Below are 26,072 nucleotides of genomic sequence, written 5' to 3'. Positions count from 1 at the left end.
TTGTATAAGTATATATACAGGAATATTATATACAGGATGGATCCAAATGCTTCTGGCTTTCATTCAGTCCTATCCTGTGTATATAAGTATATAAAATATAAGTATACAAGTATATAAAAGACATTCCTGTATATATAAAAATTTTATTTTAGATATCCTCCAATGTACTTACATCTATAGAAAATATACAGACTCCAAAAGAGGTATATTGCGTCAACTCTAGTCAACTCCAATCAACTTCAGCATCAACAAAACCAATCTCGCATAAAAAAAGATCTTTTGATAACACAGGTAACTAATTATTAAAAACGACTGATGACAACTCTATCTTATTTAATTTTATTTTATTCAGTCTTTTGACATCGACATTTTATTACTGAAGGAAATTAATATTAATTATAATATTTTTTTTTAAACTAGTTTCTTCAGATAACAAGAAAAAAAAGCAAAACGCAAAAAATTTACTGGAACAGCACACCTCGGACTACTGTAATTATCAAGAGCGAACGTTGCAGTTAAAAGAAGAAAAATTGACTGTAATGAAAGAAGAGTTTCAATTTAAAAAAGAAATTTATGAAAAACATTATAAGTTGTTTTTATCGTTGTTTGACAAGATGGATGAATTAACAACACTTATTGGATCCTTCGCACCGCAATATTTAGAATAATCAAAAAGTCTACTTTTTTAATATATATGGAATGCGTTATGCATTAACAGATCAATTGTCCATTTGTTATTTTTTTTTATAAGCTATTTTAAAAATTGGCATTGAAAACTGACACATGGTCCGTTTAAGCATAACTCAGTCCATATAATATGTGCAATGAAAAATATAAATGATATATATTTATACATATATAATATATATTTACATATGCAATATAATATATAACATGTGATTGCTGAAAAGAAAAGACTGTTATGATAAAAATAAAGGGTATCTTTTATATAAATGTAAACATATATTTCTATAAAAATAGTTACAATTTTTTCACGAACCACACAATGATATTTTAAAATTGTAAAAAAATAGTACTGCTAAACAATTGTAAGAATAGTAACATTTTGATGTCTATACTATCCATACTATGCCATTCGGTGACACCAATTATGTTTTCACCAAGAGTTCGAATTAAATCAGAGTTGAGTTAGAGTATCGTTCTATCTTTTTTTCATTTTTAGTGAACAACAAAGATAGAATGATACTCTGACCTGATTCTGACTCGATTTGAACTCTCAACAGTTATCAACGTGATGCTACTGGATGGCATAGGCATGTTAAGAATTAATTGGTAAAATACCACTGGATTACTCTATTTCGAGTTTGTTCTCCACACTCATCATCAATACCGTCATTTGCTATTGGTGCTGCAATATCGATTTCATCCAGATGTATTTCATCATCAGGAATCCTCCATTTGATCGCCATGTTATACAAAACACAACAAGCATCAACAATAACAGCTGTATAACAGAAAATATTTAATTAATATTAAAAAATATAAATAGCAACTTTAAATCTACATAAAAAATAATGTAAAAGCAAAATAAACTTAGACAAGAATAACTATAGAATAATGAAAAAAATTAAAAAAGTGAGATTATATGTACCAGCAAATTGTGGGGTATAATGTAATGCGCGTTCCTTTCGCAAACAACACCAGCGACCTTTTAAAACACCAAAACATCGCTCTATAGCTATGCGAGTCTGCACATGATGATTGGTATATTTGGCACCTGGACTTCCTTCTACTTGATTCAATTTTGGTGTCAGCAAGAAGGGTAGAAGGGGATATGCTGAATCACCTAAAACGTACAATATCAGTTTTTAACCAATTATCAATTTTTTTCTTTGATAAATATAAAATTTAAAAAAAAATTATAAATATTGTTAGAAAAGATAAGAAAGCATAAAAATGATTGTTTCTGTGTATTAATATTACTATTAGACAATATAATTACTTACCAAGAAGCCAAGTATCTCTTTCACCTTCTCTATATCTTTCTTCCAAATGAGCAAATACTCTCGTTGATCGTAACACACGAGCATCATGTGTTCGACCACCATGAGCACTATTTACGGCGAGAATTTCGCAATTAGAATCACAAATCTAAAATCACATCTGTTATTTAAGTCAGGTTGCATCAATATTATTTCGGATTTAAACAATATATATGTTACTATTAATCCGATTGCACCAACGTTATTTTAGTTTTAAGCGAGATTTAAATATGTCTTTATTTATTTGGAAAAAAAGATAAAAGTAGTCATATATCTTCCTTTACAAATAAATAGACATATTTAAATCTCGCTTAAAACTAAAATAACGTTGGTGCAATTGGATTAATAGTAATTTATTATGGTTGCTTTCCAGCAAGGCAGAGGCTGCTTTCCTCTCTTTTAGTGACACAAATTGACACAAGTATCATTTTTTTTTTCAACATCCAAGAATAACAAGAATAGAATGATGTTTGTGTCGACTTGTGTCACTAAAAAAAAGCACAGTGCAACATAAAACTGTGCTCCAAAATTGACTGCTAATACTGAAGATCTATAATATACGTAACGTGAACTTATAGATTTTTAGTACTGGCAGTGAATTTCGGAACGCAGCCATAGTATCCATTACTGTGAGAAAAAAATATCAGTATTTTCAACTCACTAGTGGACACTATATTATATCGTATCTAAATGAAAAGCAGCCTATAATTATATTGTATATTTTTTATATATGTTTCAGCATAAAATATTTTTATACTTACAACTAATACATTTAAGGAATGATACAACTTTCTATTTATAAATAAATATTCCCTTTCAGCTTCAGGAGGAAATATGGCCACATGTGTGCCATCTAGGGCCCCAATTACTCCTGGAAAACCACCATTTGTAAAAAATCTGAAAAACAATTTATTATATTATCATTAAAGTCTTAAATTAAAAAAAATTTATTGTAATAGTTGTTGTAAAAGTTAACATTTTTTTTATCCTTAAAAATCTATTTCAATAAAAACTTATTTTGAATGTTATATTATATAAAATAAATTGTAAAATTATCAAGAGACACGGTAGTGTCTCGCGCCAAGTTCACGCGCAGCGCAAGACCGACCGTGTATCTTTACGCGAGCCCGAAAGTTGAGACAAGCCGAGATTATCGGATCTCAATAACGGCTGGGCCGATTGAGTTGGCAATAGGCTCAATCGATAGCGCATACCCAAATTACATAAGAAAATCTGCTTGTTTTTGCTCTGTGTGCTTTATAAAAATAAATATATGCATTCAAAGTCGAAAAATCTAAAAAATCATCTCGCTAGGATGTATGTCGCGTTGATATGTCGCGTTGAGATGTATGTCGCTCGTGTCTTATTGGTCAGCGTCATCATTTTCTATTCTAACATGGCGGCGCTCAGACCTGTCAGCTCGCAGTTTTGATGTATATATTAATTACATTTATATATTAGTATCGGTCGTAAAATTATATATAACGTGTTGTGGAGACGAATAAAGATAGTGTATATCAAAAATAATAGTATTCTTCATAAAAAAAATTTTTTTCGATCTTAAAGTGCAGAAGTGTACACTCTCAGTATTCTGTAGTTATGGCTGGTTTATGCTTCGGTCTTAATCTTAATCTTAGTCTTAGTCTTAACTTAATCTTAAGGACTCGTTTATGCTTCCCTGAAAATTCGGACTACGCATGTGCAAATGTAACAAAACCTAACCTAACCTAACTACAAATTGTAATAGATCCCGGTGCTGCAAATTATAGTGAATGTTAAAATGAATCGTCAGCGGCAAAAAACTTTAATGTTTGGAATGGCACTTTTGTTATCAAGTGCCTATGCAGCATGTGTATTATTAAGAAATTAAAAAAAAAATAAAAGAAAACCACGGAGATACGCTGTTCGGCCACTGAATCGAAAAAGACACGAAACTGGTCATTTCTTTTCTTTAATGAAAGATATGCTGAATATTGAATACGATCAGGAACAATTTTTTAAATATACACGGATCGAAAACCATTATTTCGCGCGGTTTCGTGCTGCGTCGGACGTCAGACTTACCTCATTGGCCCGGCCTTAGGACATTAGGGACTAAAGTTAAAAGATGGGATCTTTCCAAGATTAAGATTAAGACTAAGATTAAGACTAGGAAAGTATAAACGCCCTTATGGCATTCTACGTTATCAACTCTTAAGATTAAGATTAAGACCGAAGCATAAACCGGCCATTAGATAATTAGTGGACAGAAAGTGTACTTTGTGCAGATGGTGGAATCTGCAAGTTTCTGACGTTAGGTGCGCCGATGGCGCTGAGAAGCCGCGCGGCGCGCGCTTACGTTTGTTTGGCATTTATATAATATAACCTTTCAGTTCAGAAAGTGTTAAAATAAAAAAAAAAGTAATTATAGTGAATTCGGTCTAACAAATTTGGCCACTCGCACTATGCACACTTAATAAGACTGCTTATCCAGAGCAGTGTAGTGCGAGTGACCAAATTTGTTAGAAATTCGTATTAAGTGAAATAAGTGTATAAGTGTATATATATATCATTGATCAACGAGATTGTCCTTTTATGGTAAGAAGCATTATTTTGCTTTATATGTTATATAATACTTTCATATACTGTTTAGCGGCGCTCAAACAGAAGCGGTAACTTTCTTGGGCAATTGGGCAATCATGAGAGCAGTCGCAGTTTGTACGCTATTCCAGGATTAGATTATGTTGCTCATGAAGATGTGTTGTTGCCATATACTACAAATAAGAAAGCAGCATTGCAACACGAATTGTTCGATAAATTTTTGACCTATCATCCAGACAAGGAACCATGTTTTGTAGCACAAAAGATCTTCCGAGCATGGCAGAAAAAAAATCATTCATGGCTTGAATTATCGGAAGTACATAAAGAAACAGAGAATGTCTGCGTTATATTACTGTTATATATATATAATTTTTACCATTTACATGAGTTTTCAATATAGTAGTCATGTGAGTTTGCAAGCTTCTAGTGGTTATATATGGTATGATATGATTATCTAATTTTTATCAATATATAAGCGTTGTTTTTTTAATTTTTATTTTCTAACTCTAGGGAAACATTTAGGATGGAAAGAGAAGACGGATATTCATTTGATTTTGATTACAATACCACCTTTTTCTTTGGAATCGAAGGAAGAAGAGTTATCTACACCTAAAGTAGAAATCTGATTTCAAAGGATAATGTCAAGTGCCATTGATGAACTTGACCTGAACGTAATTTCTTGTGATTTTATTCTAAAAGCAAATTAGATAACTATAACTAATTAAACAAAAAAAGTTAGAAAATTATTAATTTTAAGATGTTAATAAGAGTAATATATTTTTTTATTATGTAATTTTACTGTTTTAAAAGAATTTGAAATTTATTAATTTAGAGGATTAGATAACTAATTAAACAAAAAAAGTAAAAAAATTATTAATTTTAAGATGTTAATAAGAATAACAAAACAACGTTATATATTATTTTATTATGTAATTTTACTGTTTCATTTATCAATTTAGATAGAGGAAGCACGTCAATCCTGGGGTAATTATTGTTGATGATTGACTGCAAATGTCGGAAGTACATAAAGAAAGAAACAACAGAGAATGTTCGCGTTACTGTTATATATAATATATAATATATATATATACCATTTATATGGGTTTTCAATATAGTAGTCATGTGAGTTTGCAAGCTCCTAGTGGTTATATGTTGTATGATTATCTAATTCTTATCAATATATAAGCGTTGTTTTTTTAATTTTATTTTTTAATTCTAGGGAAACATTTAGGATGGAAAGAGAAGACGGATATTCATTTGATTTTGTAGAATACCACCTTTTTCTTTGTAATCAAAGGAAGAAGAGTCATCTACACCTAAAGTAGAAATCTCATTTCAAAGGATGGTATCATAATTATAAGCAATGACTAGTCAGTTAAATATATAACATTTTTTTAAATGATTATGTAATGTCAAGTGCAATTGATGAACTTGATCTGAACGTGATTTCTTGTGATTAGAGGAAGCATGTCAATCCGGGGGTAATTATTGAACTAGAATAATAAGTAACAAGAAGACTATAGAATAATAATTTTTATTTATGGCTCTTTTTTATACGATGCAAGTAGTACCAGCAAAGTATTATTATAAAATGATATAAAAAAACTAGTATATACTTATATACTATACTTAAAATTCTGTTGTAGTATTCTAATGCTTACATATATATTTTAGATTTATGTAATCTAAAAATTGTACGCTTTAATAAGTAATTATTATTCTATAGTCTTCTTGTTACTTATTATTTCTAGTTCATTCAATAATTACCCCCGGATTGACATGCTTCCTCTAATCACAAGAAATCACGTTCAGATCAAGTTCATCAATTGCACTTGATCTGAACGTGATTTCTTGTGATTAGAGGAAGCATGTCAATCCGGGGGTAATTATTGAACTAGAAATAATAAGTATAATAAGTAACAAGAAGACTATAGAATAATAATTTTTATTTATGGCTTTTTTATACGATGCAAGTAGTACCAGCAAAGTATTATTATAATAAAATGATATAAAAAATACTTATATACTATACTTAATATTCTGTTGTAGTATTCTAATGCTTACATATATATTTTAGATTTATGTAATCCAAAAATTGTACGCTTTAATAAGTAATTATACGATGCAAGTAATACCAGTAATACTTAATTAGATTTATGTAATCTAAAAATTGTACGCTCACTTTAATAAGTAACAAAAAGTAACAAAACTATAGAATAATTTTTATAGCTATTTTTTATACGATGCAAGTAGTACCAGTAATACTTAAAACTTGATCTGAACGTGATTTCTTGTGATTAGAGGAAGCATGTCAATCCGGGGGTAATTATTGAACTAGAAATAATAAGTAACAAGAAGACTATAGAATAATAATTTTTATTTATGGCTCTTTTTTATACGATGCATGTAGTATCAGCAAAGTATTATTATAAAATGATATAAAAAAAAATAGTATATACTTATATACTATACTTAATATTCTGTTGTAGTATTCTAATACATATATATTTTAGATTTATGTAATCTAAAAATTGTACGCTTTAATAAGTAATTATTATTCTATAGTCTTCTTGTTACTTATTATTCTAGTTCAATAATTACCCCCGAATTGACATGCTTCCTCTAATCACAAGAAATCACGTTCAGATCAAGTTCATCAATTGCACTTGATCTGAACGTGATTTCTTGTGATTAGAGGAAGCATGTCAATCCGGGGGTAATTATTGAATGAACTAGAAATAATAAGTAACAAGAAGACTATAGAATAATAATTACTTATTAAAGCGTACAATTTTTAGATTACATAAATCTAAAATATATATGTAAGCGTTAGAATACTACAACAGAATTTTAAGTATAGTATATAAGTATATACTAGTTTTTTTATATCATTTTATAATAATACTTTGCTGGTACTACTTGCATCGTATAAAAAAGAGCCATAAATAAAAATTATTATTCTATAGTCTTCTTGTTACTTATTATTCTAGTTCAATAATTACCCCCGGATTGACATGCTTCCTCTAATCACAAGAAATCACGTTCAGATCAAGTGCAATTGATGAACTTGATCTGAACGTGATTTCTTGTGATTAGAGGAAGCATGTCAATCCGGGGGTAATTATTGAATGAACTAGAAATAATAAGTAACAAGAAGACTATAGAATAATAATTACTTATTAAAGCGTACAATTTTTAGATTACATAAATCTAAAATATATATGTAAGCATTAGAATACTACAACAGAATTTTAAGTATAGTATATAAGTATATACTAGTTTTTTTATATCATTTTATAATAATACTTTGCTGGTACTACTTGCATCGTATAAAAAAGAGCCATAAATAAAAATTATTATTCTATAGTCTTCTTGTTACTTATTATTCTAGTTCAATAATTACCCCCGGATTGACATGCTTCCTCTAATCACAAGAAATCACGTTCAGATCAAGTGCAATTGATGAACTTGATCTGAACGTGATTTCTTGTGATTAGAGGAAGCATGTCAATCCGGAGGTAATTATTGAACTAGAAATAATAAGTATAATAAATAATAATAAGTAACAAGAAGACTACAGAATAATAATTTTTATTTATGGCTTTTTTATACGATGCAAGTAGTACCAGCAAAGTATTATTATAATAAAATGATATAAAAAATACTTATATACTATACTTAATATTCTGTTGTAGTATTCTAATGCTTACATATATATTTTAGATTTATGTAATCTAAAAATTGTACGCTTTAATAAGTAATTATACGATGCAAGTAATACCAGTAATACTTAATTAGATTTATGTAATCTAAAAATTGTACGCTCACTTTAATAAGTAACAAAAAGTAACAAAACTATAGAATAATTTTTATAGCTATTTTTTATACGATGCAAGTAGTACCAGTAATACTTAAAACTTGATCTGAACGTGATTTCTTGTGATTAGAGGAAGCATGTCAATCCGGGGGTAATTATTGAACTAGAAATAATAAGTAACAAGAAGACTATAGAATAATAATTTTTATTTATGGCTCTTTTTTATACGATGCAAGTAGTACCAGCAAAGTATTATTATAAAATGTATAAAAAAAACTAGTATACTTATATACTATACTCAATATTCTGTTGTAGTATTCTAATCTAATGCTTACATATATATTTTAGATTTATGTAATCTAAAAATTGTACGCTTTAATAAGTAATTATACGATGCAAGTAATACCAGTAATACTTAATTAGATTTATGTAATCTAAAAATTGTACGCTCACTTTAATAAGTAACAAAAAGTAACAAAACTATAGAATAATTTTTATAGCTCTTTTTTATACGATGCAAGTAGTACCAGTAATACTTAAAATATACTATACTTAATATTCTGTTGTAGTATTCTAATGCTTATATATATATTTTATATTTATGTAATCTAAAAATAAAAATTGTACGCTTACTTTAATGAGTAACAAAAAGTAATAAAACTATAGAATAATTTTTATAGTCTTTTTTATACGATGCAAGTAGTACCAGTAAAGTATTATATAAAACTATAGAATAATTTTTATAGCTCTTTTTTATATGATGCAAGTAATACCAGTAATACTTAATTAGATTTATGTAATCTAAAAATTGTACGCTTACTTTAATAAGTAAGAAAAAGTAACAAAACTATAGAATAATTTTTATAGCTCTTTTTTATACGATGCAAGTAGTACCAGTAATACTTAACTAATGCTTACATATATATTTTAGATTTATGTAATCTAAAAATTGTACGCTTTAATAAGTAATTATACGATGCAAGTAATACCAGTAATACTTAATTACATTTATGTAATCTAAAAATTGTACGCTTTAATAAGTAATTATACGATGCAAGTAATACCAGTAATACTTAATTACATTTATGTAATCTAAAAATTGTACGCTCACTTTAATAAGTAAAAGTTTTTATTTTTATAGCTCTTTTTTATACGATGCAAGTAGTACCAGTAATACTTAATATTCTGTTGTAGTATTCTAATGCTTATATATATATTTTATATTTATGTAATCTAAAAATAAAAATTGTACGCTTACTTTAATGAGTAACAAAAAGTAACAAAACTATATTTTTTATACGATGCAAGTAGTACCAGTAAAGTATTAAATTAAAAACGATATATATAAAAATAAAAAAAACTTAACTACTATACTTAATAATATTGTGCAAAACGACATAAAAAGAACTTAAGAACTACTATACTTAATAATATTATGCAAAACGATATAAAAAGAACTTAAGAACTACTATACTTAATAATATTAATTATATCGATAACGAACAACTACTATAATTAATTATAGTAATAATTAATTTATTATAGTAGTTGTTCGTTATCGATATATAATTAATATTATTAAGTATAGTAGTTCTTAAGTTCTTTTTATATCGTTTTGCATAATATTATTTAGTATAGTAGTTCTTCAGTTCTTTTTATATCGTTTTGCACAATATTATTAAGTATAGTAGTTCTTAAGTTCTTTTTATTATACAACTACTATAATTAATTATAGTAGTAATAACTAACAACTACTATAATTAATTATAGTAGTTGCTAGTTATTGTTACTATAATTAATTATAGTAGTAATAACTAACAACTACTATAATTAATTATAGTAGTTGTTAGTTATTGTTATACCACTTTTAGCGCCTCGACCGCCTTGACCGCCTCGACCGCCTCGACCGCCTCGATAGCCTCGACTGTCTCGATAGCCTCGATAGCCTCGACTGCTCCAAACATTCCTTTGGCGGCCTGCTCTATTCCATCTTTTGGCTAAAATAAAAAATTGTTTATATAAATTGCTATTTCTAAAAAAATAAATATTTTATTATATAGTTGCTATACTTACGTTTCTGCTGTTCCTGCTCTTTCTGTGACGGCTGCGATGGCAGTGGCGGTTGCGATGGCAGTGATGACTGCGATGGCAGTGGCGGCTGCGATGGCAGTGGCGGTTGCGATGGCAGTGATGACTGCGATGGCAGTGGCGGCTGCGATGGCAGTGGCGGCTGCGATGGCAATGGCGGCTGCGATTGCAGTGGAGGCTGCGATGGCAGTGGCTGTTGTGATGATGGTGGTGGTGGCTGTAACGGGGGTGGCGGTGGTGGTAATGATGCCAATTGTCGCTGCTGTTCTTCTTGCAGCACAGCTGCATTTATAAGTGTTGTATTATCAGTTTCCGGCATTTGATCGGCTTGTGACACTAAAAGAGAACATATATAGTTAAATATTTTTATTTTAAAATAAACTAGAAATCAGACATACTTCTTTACGTTCTTGAATGATCATTTGTAATAGAATGTGATGAATAATACCTCAAGCGTTGTTAACTTCATGATTAATTGCATTATTTTGCATTATTGTGCATTATTAGCAGACTTATATCTTAATCAATTTAATAATTGCATTATTTTGCATTATTAGTAGACTTATATCTTAATAATTTAATAAAATGACTAACTACTACTAATTTAATTAATTAAATTAATTTAATATCCTGCATTTTTATTAATATTTCTATTTATTTTATGAGTTAAGACATTAAGCTTGCTAACAATCATGAAATTAACAATGATTGAAGTATCATTCATCGCTCATTCTATTACATTTAGGAATATAAAATCTGAATTAGATGGAATTCATTGTTTATATTGTATTAAAATTTCATTGTAATCAAAAGTAAAAATTCGTTTCTTATAATATCATAATGGCTGCGTTCGTCTTGCTCGCTTTTGTACTGAAAGCGTTATTCTAAATTGATGCTTTCAATACAAAAGCGAGCAAGACGAATGCAGCCATTATGTGATATTATAAGAAACAAATTTTTACTTCTGATTTTGATACAATAGAAATAATGAATTCCATCTAATTCAGATTTTATATTCTTAAATATAATAGAATGAGCGATGAATGATACTTCAATCATTGTTAATTTCATGATTGTTAGCAAGCTCAATGTCTTAACTCATAAAATGATTAGAAATATTAATAAAGATGCAGAATATTTAATTAATTTCATTAAATTAATAGTAGTTAGTCATTTTATTAAATTGATTAAGATAAGTCTGCTAATAATGCAAAATAATGTAAATAATCACAAAGTTAACAACGCTTGAGGTATTATTCACATTCTATTACATTTAGGATCTGAATTATATGAAATATCATAATGGCTGGATTCGTCTTGCTCGCTTTCATGCTGAAAGCATCAGTTTACCTTTCTTGCTCATATGTCGAAGATAGAATAACGCTTTCAGTACAAAAGCGAGCAAGACAAACGCAGCCATTATTTTATATAATATTATAAGAAATTTGCTACTTACTTTTAATATCCTTGATTATTTTCATTGATTCTTGATGATGAAACACAAATCCTTGAATACGTGAAAATCCTTGAATATGTGATGTGATGAAATACACAAACTTGCGAGCGCGAGGCGGAAACAACGTTATTAACGGTAGCGCCATAAATCATCGAAAGGATAGGACAATGATGAGACTCACACGCGTATACCTACAGTATACATAGATGCGGAAAGCGCCACAAACGCGATTCTTGATTGGCTGCGTGGGTCCTGTCTTTTCCATACATAAAAGATGCAATTTTATTGGCTACACATTTCTCGCACCGATTTCTAGTATCGTGGACATTGGTCTTTAGATCTATAATAGGTGTAGTAAATTTTAAGTCGCAAGAAATTGACCAATCAGTAGATTGACAGTAATTATTCTTCTATAATGTCTGATATGGCTCTGTGATTGGCTTATTTTAAGACTGTACTTGAGATGGTCTTAAATATAAGAATCAACTATGAATACCGGCCTAAGTGATTAATTTCTTGCGGCTTAAAGCTACACCTATTGTAGATCCGATCTTAGCTGACAGGACCCATACACAATCAATCAAGAATCGCGTTTGTGGGGCTTTGCGCATCTTCTGTGTATACGGCATTGTAAGTATACGCGTGTCAGTCTCATCATTGTCGTATGTCGTATTATTTGTACTTATAAATAAGTGATTTCTTAATAAGTGATCAATAAATATAAAAAGAAGAGGAAGAAGCTGTATTACGCAGTTTTTGAGGTATGTGTACTAATTATATATATAAAATAAACTAGAAGGTTTTTACGTTCTTAATAAGATAAGATAAAGGTTATTTGTATTAATTATTATAAAAATGATCTGTAAATATGTTCCCGTGTTAAAATTTCATTGTAATAAGTTAAAGTCATAAAAGTAAAAATATTTTCCCATAATATCATAATATGTAATAGAATGAGCAATGAATAATACTTTAATCATTGTTAATTTTATAATGTTAGCAAATTTATATTAATCAATTTAATAAAATGACTAGAAATTAATTAAATATTTAATAAATTTTTTGTCATTTTATGAATCAAAATATTGAGTCTGGTAACATTCATGAAATTAACAATGTTATTTATTATGGTTTATTCTAGCAAATTCTAATCTTTAAAATGACATTTATAAACGTAAAATTATTTATCGAGACTTAAAAAAAATTTACATTGCTAAATTTAACATTTTATATATAGAACTCTTGGAGGATCGAGGACTTTGTGGAATTTTGGTGCAGATTTCTCTCAACAGGTAAGTATATTTATTTATTTTAATAAAGGCTGTTGTGCGCCAATACAAGGCTGCTGTGCGCCTATAAAGAGCGGCTGCTGTGCGCCCATACAAGGCTGCTGTGCGCCTATAAAGACCGGCTGCTGTGCGCCCATACAAGGCTGCTGTGCGCCTATAAAGACCGGCTGCTGTGCGCCCATACAAGGCTGCTGTGCGCCTATAAAGACCGGCTGCTGTGCGCCCATACAAGGCTGCTGTGCGCCTATAAAGAGCGGCTGCTGTGCGCCCATACAAGGCTGCTGTGCGCCTATAAAGACCGGCTGCTGTGCGCCCATACAAGGCTGCTGTGCGCCTATAAAGACCGGCTGCTGTGCGCCCATACAAGGCTGCTGTGCGCCTATAAAGACCGGCTGCTGTGCGCCCATACAAGGCTGCTGTGCGCCTATAAAAATTGGCTGCTGTGCGCCTACAAAAATCGACTGCTGTGCGTCTGTAAGATTGTTGTGGGCCTGTAAGAATATAGAAAATATAGAATAATTTTAATAATATTAATAAAACAAAAATGTCTATCAAAATAGAAAAACAGATGATGTTAAAATCAGATCAAAAAAATATTATTGTTCAAGGTGATTGGTTAAACGATAAACATATGGATCATTTTAACCAACTTTTAAAAAATTGTTCAGATTATAGACCTGAAGAGGTATGGAAATTGCAATGCTTTGAGTATATAAAACCTATACCAGAAGATAAAAAACATATACAGATATTACATAGCACAAATCATTGGATATGCAGTTATTATGATAGAAAAAATTTATTTATCTATGATTCATTAAATAACAAAGAGTTGCACAGTGATTATGAAAAGTTCTTAAGACAATTATTTCCAACTTATCCTTTTAATGAGCGGCCTGTCAAGTTTCCTACTGTACAAAAACAACCGAATAGTAATGATTGCGGTGTTTTTGCTATAGCTTTTGCAATTTCATTATTATTTAATATTAAACCTGAAAAAGTGAGATATGATCATAGTTTAATGCGTTCTCATTTAATAAAAATTTTTGAATCTAATGTGATTAAACACTTCCCTCAGGATTTAAATAATACTCTTCAAAAAGTGCTTCCATTAACAATGATTCAAAGGAGAGAAGCTTTAGCAACTCGTGCACGTATGAGACGTCAAAAAGAGACGGAGCAACAAAAAGCAAATCGATTGCAAAAAAATCGTGAATTTATTACAGAATTACGAAAGAAAAATGAAAATAAACATAAAAATCAAAAAGTTAGTAAGATAAAAACAGAAATTGTACAGATTACGCAGTTATCAGATCAGAAAGATATTATTGTTCAAGGCGGTTGGTTAAACGATGAACATATGGATCATTTTAACCAACTTTTAAAAAATTGTTCACATTATAGACCTGAAGAGACATGGAAATTGCAACGTCTTGAGTATATAAAACCTATACCAGAAGACAAAAAACATATACAGATATTACATAGCACAAATCATTGGATATGCAGTTATTATGATAGAAAAAATTTATTTATCTATGATTCATTAAATAACAAAAAGTTGCACAGTGATTATGAAAAGTTCTTAAGACAATTATTTCCAACTTATCCTTTTAATGAGCGGCCTGTCAAGTTTCCTACTGTACAAAAACAACCGAATAGTAATGATTGCGGTGTTTTTGCTATAGCTTTTGCAATTTCATTATTATTTAATATTAAACCTGAAAAAGTGAGATATGATCATAGTTTAATGCGTTCTCATTTAATAAAAATTTTTAAATCTAATGTGATTGAACACTTTCCTCAGGATTTAAATAATACTCTTCAAAAAGTGCTTCCATTAGCATTGATTCAAAAGAGAGAAGCTTTAGCAACTCGTGCACGTATGAGACGTCAAAAAGAGACGGAGCAACAAAAAGCAAATCAATTGCAAAAAAATCGTGAATTTATTACAGAATTACGAAAGAAAAATGAAATTACGCAGTTATCAGATCAGAAAGATATTATTGTTCAAGGCGGTTGGTTAAACGATGAACATATGGATCATTTTAACCAACTTTTAAAAAATTGTTCACATTATAGACCTGAAGAGACATGGAAATTGCAACGTCTTGAGTATATAAAACCTATAGCAGAAGACAAAAAACATATACAGATATTATATAGCACTAATCATTGGATATGCAGTTATTATGATAGAAAAAATTTATTTATCTATGATTCATTAAATAACAAAAAGTTGCACAGTGATTATGAAAAGTTCTTAAGACAATTATTTCCAACTTATCCTTTTAATGAGCGGCCTGTCAAGTTTCCTACTGTACAAAAACAACCGAATAGTAATGATTGCGGTGTTTTTGCTATAGCTTTTGCAATTTCATTATTATTTAATATTAAACCTGAAAAAGTGAGATATGATCATAGTTTAATGCGTTCTCATTTAATAAAAATTTTTAAATCTAATGTGATTGAACACTTTCCTCAGGATTTAAATAATACTCTTCAAAAAGTGCTTCCATTAGCATTGATTCAAAAGAGAGAAGCTTTAGCAACTCGTGCACGTATGAGACGTCAAAAAGAGACGGAGCAACAAAAAGCAAATCGATTGCAAAAAAATCGTGAATTTATTACAGAATTACGAAAGAAAAATGAAAATGAATATAAGAATCAAGATCAGTATAAACAAAATGTAGAAAATGTCTTAAAACGGCGTCAATTTGAAAATAATTTGGAAGAAAATTGCGCTAAAAAACGACGTCTATATAAAAAGAAAAATAATTTAGAAAGATGTTGCTCTGAAAAACGGTCTCAAGATGAAAGTGATTTAAAAAATGATTGCGCTAAAAAAAGATTGCGATATGAAGAAGATTTTGTTGAAAAAAGCACACAACAATGCATATTTTATGCTATAGGCTTGCAAAACAAACAAAGTAGACAAAAAATATTAGAGCGTAAATGTTGTAACAGACAATATTACGAGAAGAAAAGAGAAGAAAGAAGAAAAAAGAATAAAAGCAAATTTGTAATAAATAAATGCAATGTTGCAAATAAAATTGTTAAAAAATATAAAAATTTTCGGTGTCAGAATTCAACAATAAAACTTCATACTTCTTTGACAATAATTATTAAAAATATTTCAAATAAATTAAATATTACAGGTCAGATCGAAAAACAATTAGAAGCCGAGAAAATAATACGTTGGTGTATACATATTAGGAACGGTTATATTCGCAAGATGTATAATATATTAGCTGTACTTAAAAAGAAATCAGAAGTATGCTTGACTCTTGTTGATAAGTGTTGTGGAATTAATGAAAAATTAGATGTGTTATGTGGGATATCTAGACACACAGCATCATCTGAAAATTATTTTGTAGAGTCTACATATTGTAATGCAATTTTGGAAGAATCTTTAGTAATGAACATGGAAGGGCAAATTATAAATGTGTTACCTTTGATAACAGCACTAGCAAAAAAATCGTGGTCGTGCAGTACCTCATGTAAAATTGACAATCCAGTTTTGATTGAACGATATGAAAAATTTCTTGAAACTGTTAGTACATGTACTGTAAAGAATGTTCCTAGATTGATAGAAAGTATTCGTACATGTACAGTAAAAACATCAAATACGAAACTTGGTCATGCACAAAGTTGCTATATTAATTTCACTATTTGTGGAGCGATGTTTCTACCAATTCTATTGTTATCGCCCCATTTTCCGAAAGTAAGAAATATAAGGCGTTTGATTTATCAACTTATAAATTTGTATCAAAAAATATTGAATTTAGATGAAGCATTAAATTGTGCTGATTTGGAAGCATTAAATAAAACTGTTATTGCTGCACAAGAGAAAGCAGATATATACAAACATCAACAAACCGATGCAAATATAAGTGATGATGATATCTTTTTTAAGTATAAGAATGCGTTTAAAGCCTTGAAAAAACGTCTAATGGATACACCGCGTTATGCTTGTGTATCATGCGAAAAGCTTTGTTATAAAAAAAATGTTTCTGAAATCATTAAAGCAAAAATAGATAATCCAGTTTGGAAAGATTTAATGATACATGTGAAGAAACAACAAATTAATGCACAATATATATGTATTTATTGTAAACAAAAATTTTGTCAAGGTTTAATGCCTGCGTATTGCATTTTGAATAATCTTTTTACAAATAATGTGCCTGAAGTAATATCATCTCTTAATACATTTGAAAAGATTCTTATACAGAGAGCTAAAGCATTTCAAACTGTTGTTAAAATGACAACTGTTATGAACAAAAAATTACCTGAAAGGCAAATGATACAAAAAGTTAAAGGTAGAACATTTCATTTACCACTTCCTATACAAGAGACATTAAACAAATTATGTTCTAATACCGATGCGATAAATATTAATCATGAATTATATATCTTAGTCAGAGGTATTCCCACAAAATCAAAAATTATATGGGAAGAGATGGTAAATGTTAAAAAAATATTTGATGCATTAATATGGTTAAAGAATAATAATCCTTTGTATTCTGAAATAATATTACCAAATAGTCATATTGAATTATCTTTGGAAAAATTAAATAATCTGGAATTCCAGATGCAAGAGGATGAAAATGTTGCAAAAGATGTATTGGATGAGGAGCATGTGTCATTAAGTAATAATTTAGAAACCGAAATACAGGGAACAAAAAATCTTGGAGATGCTGCATTCAATCAGCATGAGGCAATGCTAACTCAGGTTATTAATGATGAAAATGATGGTTATTATGAGCAATATACTATATATCCATTATATGAAAAGAGAACAAATAAAACTGCAACAGCTTTATATCAAATGTTAAAAGTCTATGATTTACCTTTGGATAATCGTGAGAAATGTTTGGATTTGTTATGTTTTCCAGATTTATATCCTTTTGGTATTAATGGACAGCACGAAACTAGGCAGGTCAAGCTTCATGATCATGAATTTGTTAAATGTCGTTTGATGTCTAAACATCCACAGTATAGATTAAATCAACAATACCTATTCTTTTTGTTAAATAATACGAATATCCGTCAATTAAATCGTGGAATTTTTCATAAGATGAATGTAACTAATCCACAAGTTCGTTATACGGCTGCGGAATATTTAGAAGCAATGTCCAAAGAATTGTTAGAATCCGATTTAACCACAATATTTTCGACACTAAGGAATACGGAACAATTCTGGAGTAAACCGCGAAATAATTTAAATTGTATGACACAACATTATGGACCTGCAACATGGTTTCTAACATTAAGTCCCGCTGAATGGTTATGGGAAGAGTTAGGTAAATATATTCGTGAAGTAAATGGATGGTGCGATTCTTCGGCATGCACCAGTGTACTTGTTGCTAGAGATCCTGTGTCAACATCAAGATTTCTCGATAATACGTTTCGTGCGATGCTTGACTTTATTTGTTCCAAAGATCATCCGATCGGAGAAGTCACTCATTATTTTTGGCGACGAGAATACCAAGGTAGAGGCATACAACATTTTCATTTATTAATTTGGATAAAAAATGCTCCAATTCTTGGTGAATCTTCTATTGAAGAAGTTTCCAAATTTATTTTACAATATATAAGCTGTAAAATGCCAGATAAAAATATTTCACCATTATTGTACAGACGTGTTAATACGCATCAACGACACAAACATAATGATTACTGTCTCCGTTCTAAAAAAGTTGGACGTAAAGTTGTTCGGAGATGTCGTTTTGGATTTCCTCGTCCTGTCACTGAGACGTTAAGTATAAGAGATGTCACAACTGCCATAGCAGGTAGAAAGCAATTAAAACATAGAAGCAGGCTTTATGATCTTCCGCGAACTGAAGATGAAAGTAATATAAATGATTATAATCCTGTTCTTCTTACTGCATGGGAAGGAAATATGGATATACAATTTATTGGCGAAAAGTCGTCACTGCTTACCTGGTACATTACTAAATATATGAATAAAGCGGGAAAATGTGAGTTGTCTGATACTATTATTAATACTAAAAATAATACGAATAAATCATTGATGAGCTATCTTTGGAGTATTGCCTTGCGATTCACGAGTAATAGAGAATGTGGAGCTCTTGAAGCTGCTGATACATTACTGGGTATTGCTTTATATGGAACTGATCCAAATACAACTATTAGATGGTTAGATGTTAATCGAATAAGATGTAGAAAATTGAAAACTCGTAAAGAGATTGAAGTACTTGATGATCAATCGACAGATATATTTTGTGAATCTTTGATAGATAACCACTATCCACAGAGACCAAAAGAATTAGAATGTATGTCTCTTTATGAGTTTGCAAAATGGTATGATATTACAAAAATCAAACCACAAAATAAGTTTGTTGAATTCTATAAATTTAAAAATGGATATCTTAGACGACGACAGCGTGGATATCTTATTAATCATTATAGATATAATGTTAATACACAACCGGAAAAGTATTTCTTTGCGTTATTACTTCTGTTCGAACCGTGGAGAGAATTAGAAGAGCTTAGAAATGGATGTGATACTTATGCAGAATCATTTCACAAGGTAAAACTACATTTAACAGAAGCATTACAATATCACGAAAAACTAGAAGAATTGCAAAAAGCATTTGAAAATGCTAAAGAGTTAGTGCAGCAACATTTAGATGAAGTACAAAAACATGAGTCGCAAGATGATCCTGACAATCCAATAGGTGTTCAAAATATAGAAGCTGGTGAAGCGATGCAAGATTTTAAGGATCTCGGTGATAAAAATATTAAAGATATTGATGTATCAGAAATGATTGCGAAATTAAATATAGATCAAAAAAGAGTATTCGATAGAGTTATTACTATTATAGAGTCAGATAAATCAATATTGCGATTATATGTTAGTGGAGAAGGTGGTACTGGAAAAAGTTATTTAATTAAAACTGTTAAGTGCTGGATAAAACAAAATCTCAAAAAAGATACTGCTGTAGCAGCACCTACTGGCATAGCAGCGTTTAATATAGACGGTTTGACAGTTCATAGATTGCTTCAATTACCTGTTGAACATGGTAATACTCCTAAATATAAACGATTGTCTGATCATGTGTTAAAACTTTTACGAGCGGAACTTAAAGATGTTATTCTTTTTATAATCGATGAAGTATCAATGATATCTAATTTGACTTTAATGTACATACATCTTCGATTGTCTGAAATATTTGATTCAAGTGATTGTGATGATGGCTGGTTTGGTAAAAGGCATATTCTTTTGTTTGGAGATTTGCTTCAATTGCCTCCTGTACATGAAGATTCTGTCTTTAAAGATTTGTCAAATGAAAAAGTTAACAAATATATCGGTTGCCTACAGACTGTAAATTTGTGGACTACATTATTTGATTACGATGAGTTGACAATTAATATGCGCCAGCAAGAAGATGAGTCTTATCGTGAATTATTGTCAAGAATTCGTATTGGTTTATTAACAAAGTCTGATTATGAAATTTTGGAAAATAGGAAAATATCTTTTACAGAAGATTCCTTCGAATCTAGATTAAATGAATTATGTGATTTAATTAACAATTTGCCATCAGATACCGTTTGTTTATTGCCCACTTGTCACATGTGTGACGTTTTGAATGCTGCAATGTTAAGTCGTATTGCTTCGAAAGAAATATTATTAATTGCTGAAGATACAATCGAATGTATTCCATATATAAAAAAGAAAATATTAAAAGTGTTGGAAAATAATGATGATGATAATTCTAAAACAGCTGGGCTTTCGAAACAAATTGTTATAAAAATTGGGGCAAAAGTTATAATAAGGCGTAATATTGATGCTAGTTTGGGTCTTGTTAATGGTACAATTGCTAAAGTCATTTCAGTTGTACAAGATATTTCTAACGGTTATATAGAAAAAATTAAGCTTCTTTTGCCATCAGGTTTAGAATATTTAATTGAAAGAGTAAATGTCAAATTTGCGGTGATGGAGAAAGCATATGTTATTCGAAAACAATTTCCATTGTGTCTAAGTTACGGAATTACTGTTCATAAAAGCCAAGGCCTGAGTTTGCAGAATGCTATTATGGACATAGGTAATTCTGTATTTAGTCACGGCCAAGTTTATGTTGCATTGTCACGAGTAACATCTTCAGATGGATTGCATTTGATCAATTTTGACCCTTCATCTATAGAAGCTAGTGAAGAAGCTATTGTTGAATATAATCGATTAAAACGAATACACAAATCCAAAACAGATATAATTTCTGTTTCAAAAGAAAAGTATCGTAAAATAAAAGATATTTTATGGGTACAACCCAAAATAATTTGTTCTGTTCAAGAATCACATAAAAAAGTTCGAAAAAATATTACTTGGGTCACGCATGGTTTTCAAAATATAGATAAGGGTTCGTGTTATGCAAATGCAGTATTGCAATGCTTTTTACATTTAAATGTTATTAGAAAATTAATATTTGAGTATGATAAATTAAGTATTTTAGGTATTTTAATAAATCAATATGAAAACAAACTGCCTAACTTGAATACATATGTAATACGACAAAGTTTAGGAGAATTTTTCTCCAAAAATGTTAAACGAGATGCATGTGAATTTCTTATAGCTCTTTGCACGAAATACGATTATATAAAAAATTTAGTTGAGCATCAAGTCACTTCCATTAAACGATGTAAAAATTGTCATATACGACAACTATTGTTAATAAAAATATCCTTCTTTCAATTCCTGTTAATAAACGGAAGAAAAAAAGTTTTGATCTTAATGAATTATTAAATGTAACATTTTCTCATTGGTGTCAATTACACAACGAATCATGTGAAAATTGTACAGGAAATGACATATTATGTAAAAGTGAATTAATATTAACCGGAGATATAATTGTCATGCATTTAATAGCAATTCAAGACGGTATATCAACAAAAACAGATAAGTTTACTTTACGTGCTATCCCAACAACTAAAATAAATATTGCTGGACAATTCTACAAAGTTATGAGTGCTATATTCCATCATGGATCATGTATCGAAAATGGTCATTACACAAGTATATGTAGAGAAGAAATGTCTAATACTTGGATTGAAGCTGACGATGCGCAAATTAGAAAAAGACAATGGCCTAGAGGCGCTAAAGATATCTGTATCATTTTCTTACAGAAAATTGATAAGTAATTGGTGGTATTATTTGATCATATCTTTTGATAATAAATGGTAAAAAGAATTGTCATATATAATCAAATATTTTATTAAAATATGTTCACTGATGACGAAAATCTTTATGGATAATCAAATATATGTAAAAAAAAAGAAAATAAAGAAAGTTAAGCCAATGACGCTTAAATTAGACAAATACAATGGCCTAGAAACGATTTGTTTGATATTTACATAATTATATATAACTTTGTATTATTGCAACATTAATCAAAGAGGACCGTTTTATATGACGGGGGTGGTGGTGGGACTCTTTAGCAAAATCTAATTAATTATTTCACAATTGTTATTTCACTCTGAAATATCAATATAAAGTTTATATATTTAGTAATATATTTTATATATTACTGAAAAAAAGAAATGATATCTATCAATCAACAAATTACCTTTTTAAAAAAAGGTAAAAAAAAGGCGCCAAGTACACGCAAACCTTCCAAAAAAAAGTTGTATATATATATATAATATAAACATAATATAAACACGCAAACCTTACAAAAAAGTTGTTGTATTTTTTATTACATTAATCTAAGAGGACCGTCTTATATAACGGGGGTGGTGGTGGGATTTATATATTACTAAAAAAAAAGAAATGATATCAATCAACAAATTACCTTTTTAAAAAAAGGTAAAGAAAAGGCGCCAAGTACACAAAAACCTTCCAAAAAAAAGTTGTTGTATACACGCAAACCTTACAAAAAAGTTGTTGTATTTTTTATTACAACATTAATCTAAGAGGACCGTCTTATATAACGGGGGTGGTGGTGGGATTTTTATTATACATTACTGAAAAAAAAGAAATGATATCAATCAATAAATTACCTTTTTAAAAAAAGGTAAAGAAAAGGCGCCAAGTACACGAAAACCTTCCAAAAAAAAGTTGTTGTATACACGCAAACCTTACAAAAAAGTTGTTGTATTTTTTATTACAACATTAATCTAAGAGGACCGTCTTATATAACGGGGATGGTGGTGGGATTTTTATACATTACTGAAAAAAAAGAAATGATATCAATCAACAAATTACCTTTTTAAAAAAAGGTAAAGAAAAGGCGCCAAGTACACGCAAACCTTCCAAAAAAAAGTTGTTGTATACACGCAAACCTTCCAAAAAAAGTTGTTGTATATATAAACCTTCCAAAAAAAAGTTGTTGTATACACGCAAACCTTCCAAAAAAAGTTGTTGTATATATAAATTTTAAAAAAAGTTGTATATACCAAACCAAATAAAAATTCGCTATATATTCTGCCTATAAAAGAGGTGATATCAGAAAATGACGCCAAGTTTAAATAAAAAACCTTTCAAAAAAACTTGTATGTATATATTTTAAAAAAAGTTGTATATACCAAATAAAAATTCGCTATATATTCTGCCTATAAAAGAGGTGATATCAGAAATCAGAAAATGACGCCAAGTTTAAATAAAAAACCTTTCAAAAAAACTTGTATGTGTATATATTACGAAAAAGAATTATATTTATTGCGCTAACAGCTTTTTAACCAATAAGCATCGATAAGATTGTATTTAGTTATTTTTGCATCTTTATCTAGTTATTTATTTAAAAATTATATTCATATCTACAATTAGTTAATTTTTTTTCAAGTATACATTTTAAAATAATTGCATCTGTATCTAGTTACTTTTGCTTCTATATCTAGTTATTTAAATTTAAAAATGATATTTGTGTTTATATCTATCTAGTTAATTTTTCTTAAGTATACTTTTTAAAATAATTGCATCTGTATCTAGTTATTTTTTTTATATCTGTATCTAGTTAAATAAAAAATTTTTTAAATAAAAGTATTTAATTCAAAAATAAAAAAATTTTTCAAATTTAATCAAAATAAAAAAATATTACAAAATTTCGCAAAAAACTTGGCGCTGCTGTACTGAACTACATGTTAAATACATCTTAAAATATTATAGAGAATGAAAATGAGCAATAATTTTACAATTTACATGATTAAGTGTTATAATGACTCAAACTGACCAGAGCGGCAAACGGCGACGCGATAGCCAATTAAACTCTTGTTCTTACGGTAAAATTGTAAGTTGATTGGCTATAGCATCGCCACTTGCCGCTTCGTCGCTCTAGTCTGTTTGAGCCGAAATTTGTTTGCATCGCTTGCTCTAACATGCTCTTACTCGCTCTAATACTCCAAACTAGACTATAGTATTACGTCACATATACTATAGATTAAAGTATGTTAGAATGATTAGGAGCATGTTAAAGTATTGCGATGCGAATCTTATGTAAGTTAATAGTTCAGTACAGCAGCGCCAAGTTTTTTGCGAAATTTTGTAATATTTTTTTATTTTGATTAAATTTGAAAAATTTTTTTATTTTTGAATTAAATACTTTTATTTAAAAAATTTTTTATTTAACTAGATACAGATATAAAAAAAATAACTAGATACAGATGCAATTATTTTAAAAAGTATACTTAAGAAAAATTAACTAGATAGATATAAACACAAATATCATTTTTAAATTTAAATAACTAGATATAGAAGCAAAAGTAACTAAATACAGATGCAATTATTTTAAAATGTATACTTGAAAAAAAATTAACTAATTGTAGATATGAATATAATTTTTAAATAAATAACTAGATAAAGATGCAAAAATAACTAAATACAATCTTATCGATGCTTATTGGTTAAAAAGCTGTTAGCGCAATAAATATAATTCTTTTTCGTAATATATACACATACAAGTTTTTTTGAAAGGTTTTTTATTTAAACTTGGCGTCATTTTCTGATTTCTGATATCACCTCTTTTATAGGCAGAATATATAGCGAATTTTTATTTGGTATATACAACTTTTTTTAAAATATATACATACAAGTTTTTTTGAAAGGTTTTTTATTTAAACTTGGCGTCATTTTCTGATATCACCTCTTTTATAGGCAGAATATATAGCGAATTTTTATTTGGTTTGGTATATACAACTTTTTTTAAAATATATATACAACTTTTTTTGAAAGGTTTTTTATTTAAACTTGGCGTCATTTTCTGATATCACCTCTTTTATAGGCAGAATATATAGCAAATTTTTATTTGGTATATACAACTTTTTTTAAAAGTAAAATATACAACAACTTTTTTTGGAAGGTTTGCGTGTATACAACAACTTTTTTTTGGAAGGTAAAATATACAACAACTTTTTTGTAAGGTTTGCGTGTTTATATATACAACAACTTTTTTTGGAAGGTTTGCGTGTATACAACAACTTTTTTTTGGAAGGTAAAATATACAACAACTTTTTTGTAAGGTTTGCGTGTTTATATATACAACAACTTTTTTTGGAAGGTTTGCGTGTATACAACAACTTTTTTTTGGAAGGTTTATATATACAACAACTTTTTTTGGAAGGTTTGCGTGTATACAACAACTTTTTTTTGGAAGGTTTGCGTGTACTTGGCGCCTTTTCTTTACCTTTTTTTAAAAAGGTAATTTGTTGATTGATATCATTTCTTTTTTTTCAGTAATGTATAAAAATCCCACCACCATCCCCGTTATATAAGACGGTCCTCTTAGATTAATGTTGTAATAAAAAATACAACAACTTTTTTGTAAGGTTTGCGTGTATACAACAACTTTTTTTTGGAAGGTTTTCGTGTACTTGGCGCCTTTTCTTTA

At 29.2% G+C, this 26,072-nt stretch overlaps 2 protein-coding genes and 1 long non-coding RNA gene across 5 annotated transcripts; 2 read left to right on the top strand and 1 right to left on the bottom strand.

Annotated features, from left to right (window-relative positions):
• The first annotated feature begins 3,597 nt into the window (after nt 1-3,597).
• LOC136999806 (uncharacterized) lies at nt 3,598-7,139 on the top strand. Of its 3 annotated transcripts, none has more exons than XR_010890122.1 (4): nt 3,598-4,580; nt 4,636-5,254; nt 5,543-5,705; nt 5,803-7,139. It is a non-coding gene; the product is annotated as an uncharacterized lncRNA (long non-coding RNA). The 3 variants fall into 3 exon arrangements; XR_010890121.1 differs by having other exon boundaries at nt 3,617-4,580; nt 4,636-4,990; nt 5,094-5,254; nt 5,543-7,139; XR_010890120.1 differs by having other exon boundaries at nt 3,609-4,580; nt 5,543-7,139.
• Nucleotides 7,140-8,332: 1,193 nt separating this feature from the next.
• Nucleotides 8,333-12,679, bottom strand: LOC136999804 (uncharacterized). The gene is made up of 3 exons (XM_067354619.1): nt 11,945-12,679; nt 10,474-10,824; nt 8,333-10,397 (listed from the first exon to the last, which is right to left on the bottom strand). The coding sequence occupies exons 1-3, from the start codon at nt 12,087-12,089 to the stop codon at nt 10,231-10,233; spliced, it is 663 nt and encodes a 220-aa protein (XP_067210720.1). The 5' UTR covers nt 12,090-12,679; the 3' UTR covers nt 8,333-10,230.
• A 4,010-nt stretch (nt 12,680-16,689) lies between these two features.
• LOC136999518 (uncharacterized) lies at nt 16,690-21,997 on the top strand. The gene has a single exon (XM_067353858.1). It carries the CDS (start codon nt 16,916-16,918, stop codon nt 21,995-21,997), a length of 5,082 nt encoding a protein of 1,693 aa, XP_067209959.1. The 5' UTR covers nt 16,690-16,915.
• The last annotated feature ends 4,075 nt before the right edge of the window (nt 21,998-26,072 follow it).

This window comes from Linepithema humile, chromosome 4, assembly GCF_040581485.1.
Source record: "Linepithema humile isolate Giens D197 chromosome 4, Lhum_UNIL_v1.0, whole genome shotgun sequence".
Taxonomy (NCBI): Eukaryota; Metazoa; Arthropoda; class Insecta; order Hymenoptera; family Formicidae; genus Linepithema; species Linepithema humile.
Note: the sequence above shows the minus strand (reverse complement) of the source record. Positions and strands in the feature narration are given on the sequence as shown.

What these genes read in the sequence shown, in the direction of transcription:
- LOC136999518 (XM_067353858.1), top strand. Translation starts at nt 16,916, where the DNA reads ATGTTTCTACCAATTCTATTGTTATCGCCCCATTTTCCGAAAGTAAGA.
- LOC136999804 (XM_067354619.1), bottom strand. Translation starts at nt 12,089, where the DNA reads ATGGCGCTACCGTTAATAACGTTGTTTCCGCCTCGCGCTCGCAAGTTT. An exon ending in AATAATCAAGGATATTAAAA is followed by an intron (nt 10,825 to 11,944) that starts GTAAGTAGCAAA and finishes GTTCTCTTTTAG; the next exon opens with TGTCACAAGCCGATCAAATG. An exon ending in AGAGCAGGAACAGCAGAAAC is followed by an intron (nt 10,398 to 10,473) that starts GTAAGTATAGCA and finishes TTTTTATTTTAG; the next exon opens with CCAAAAGATGGAATAGAGCA.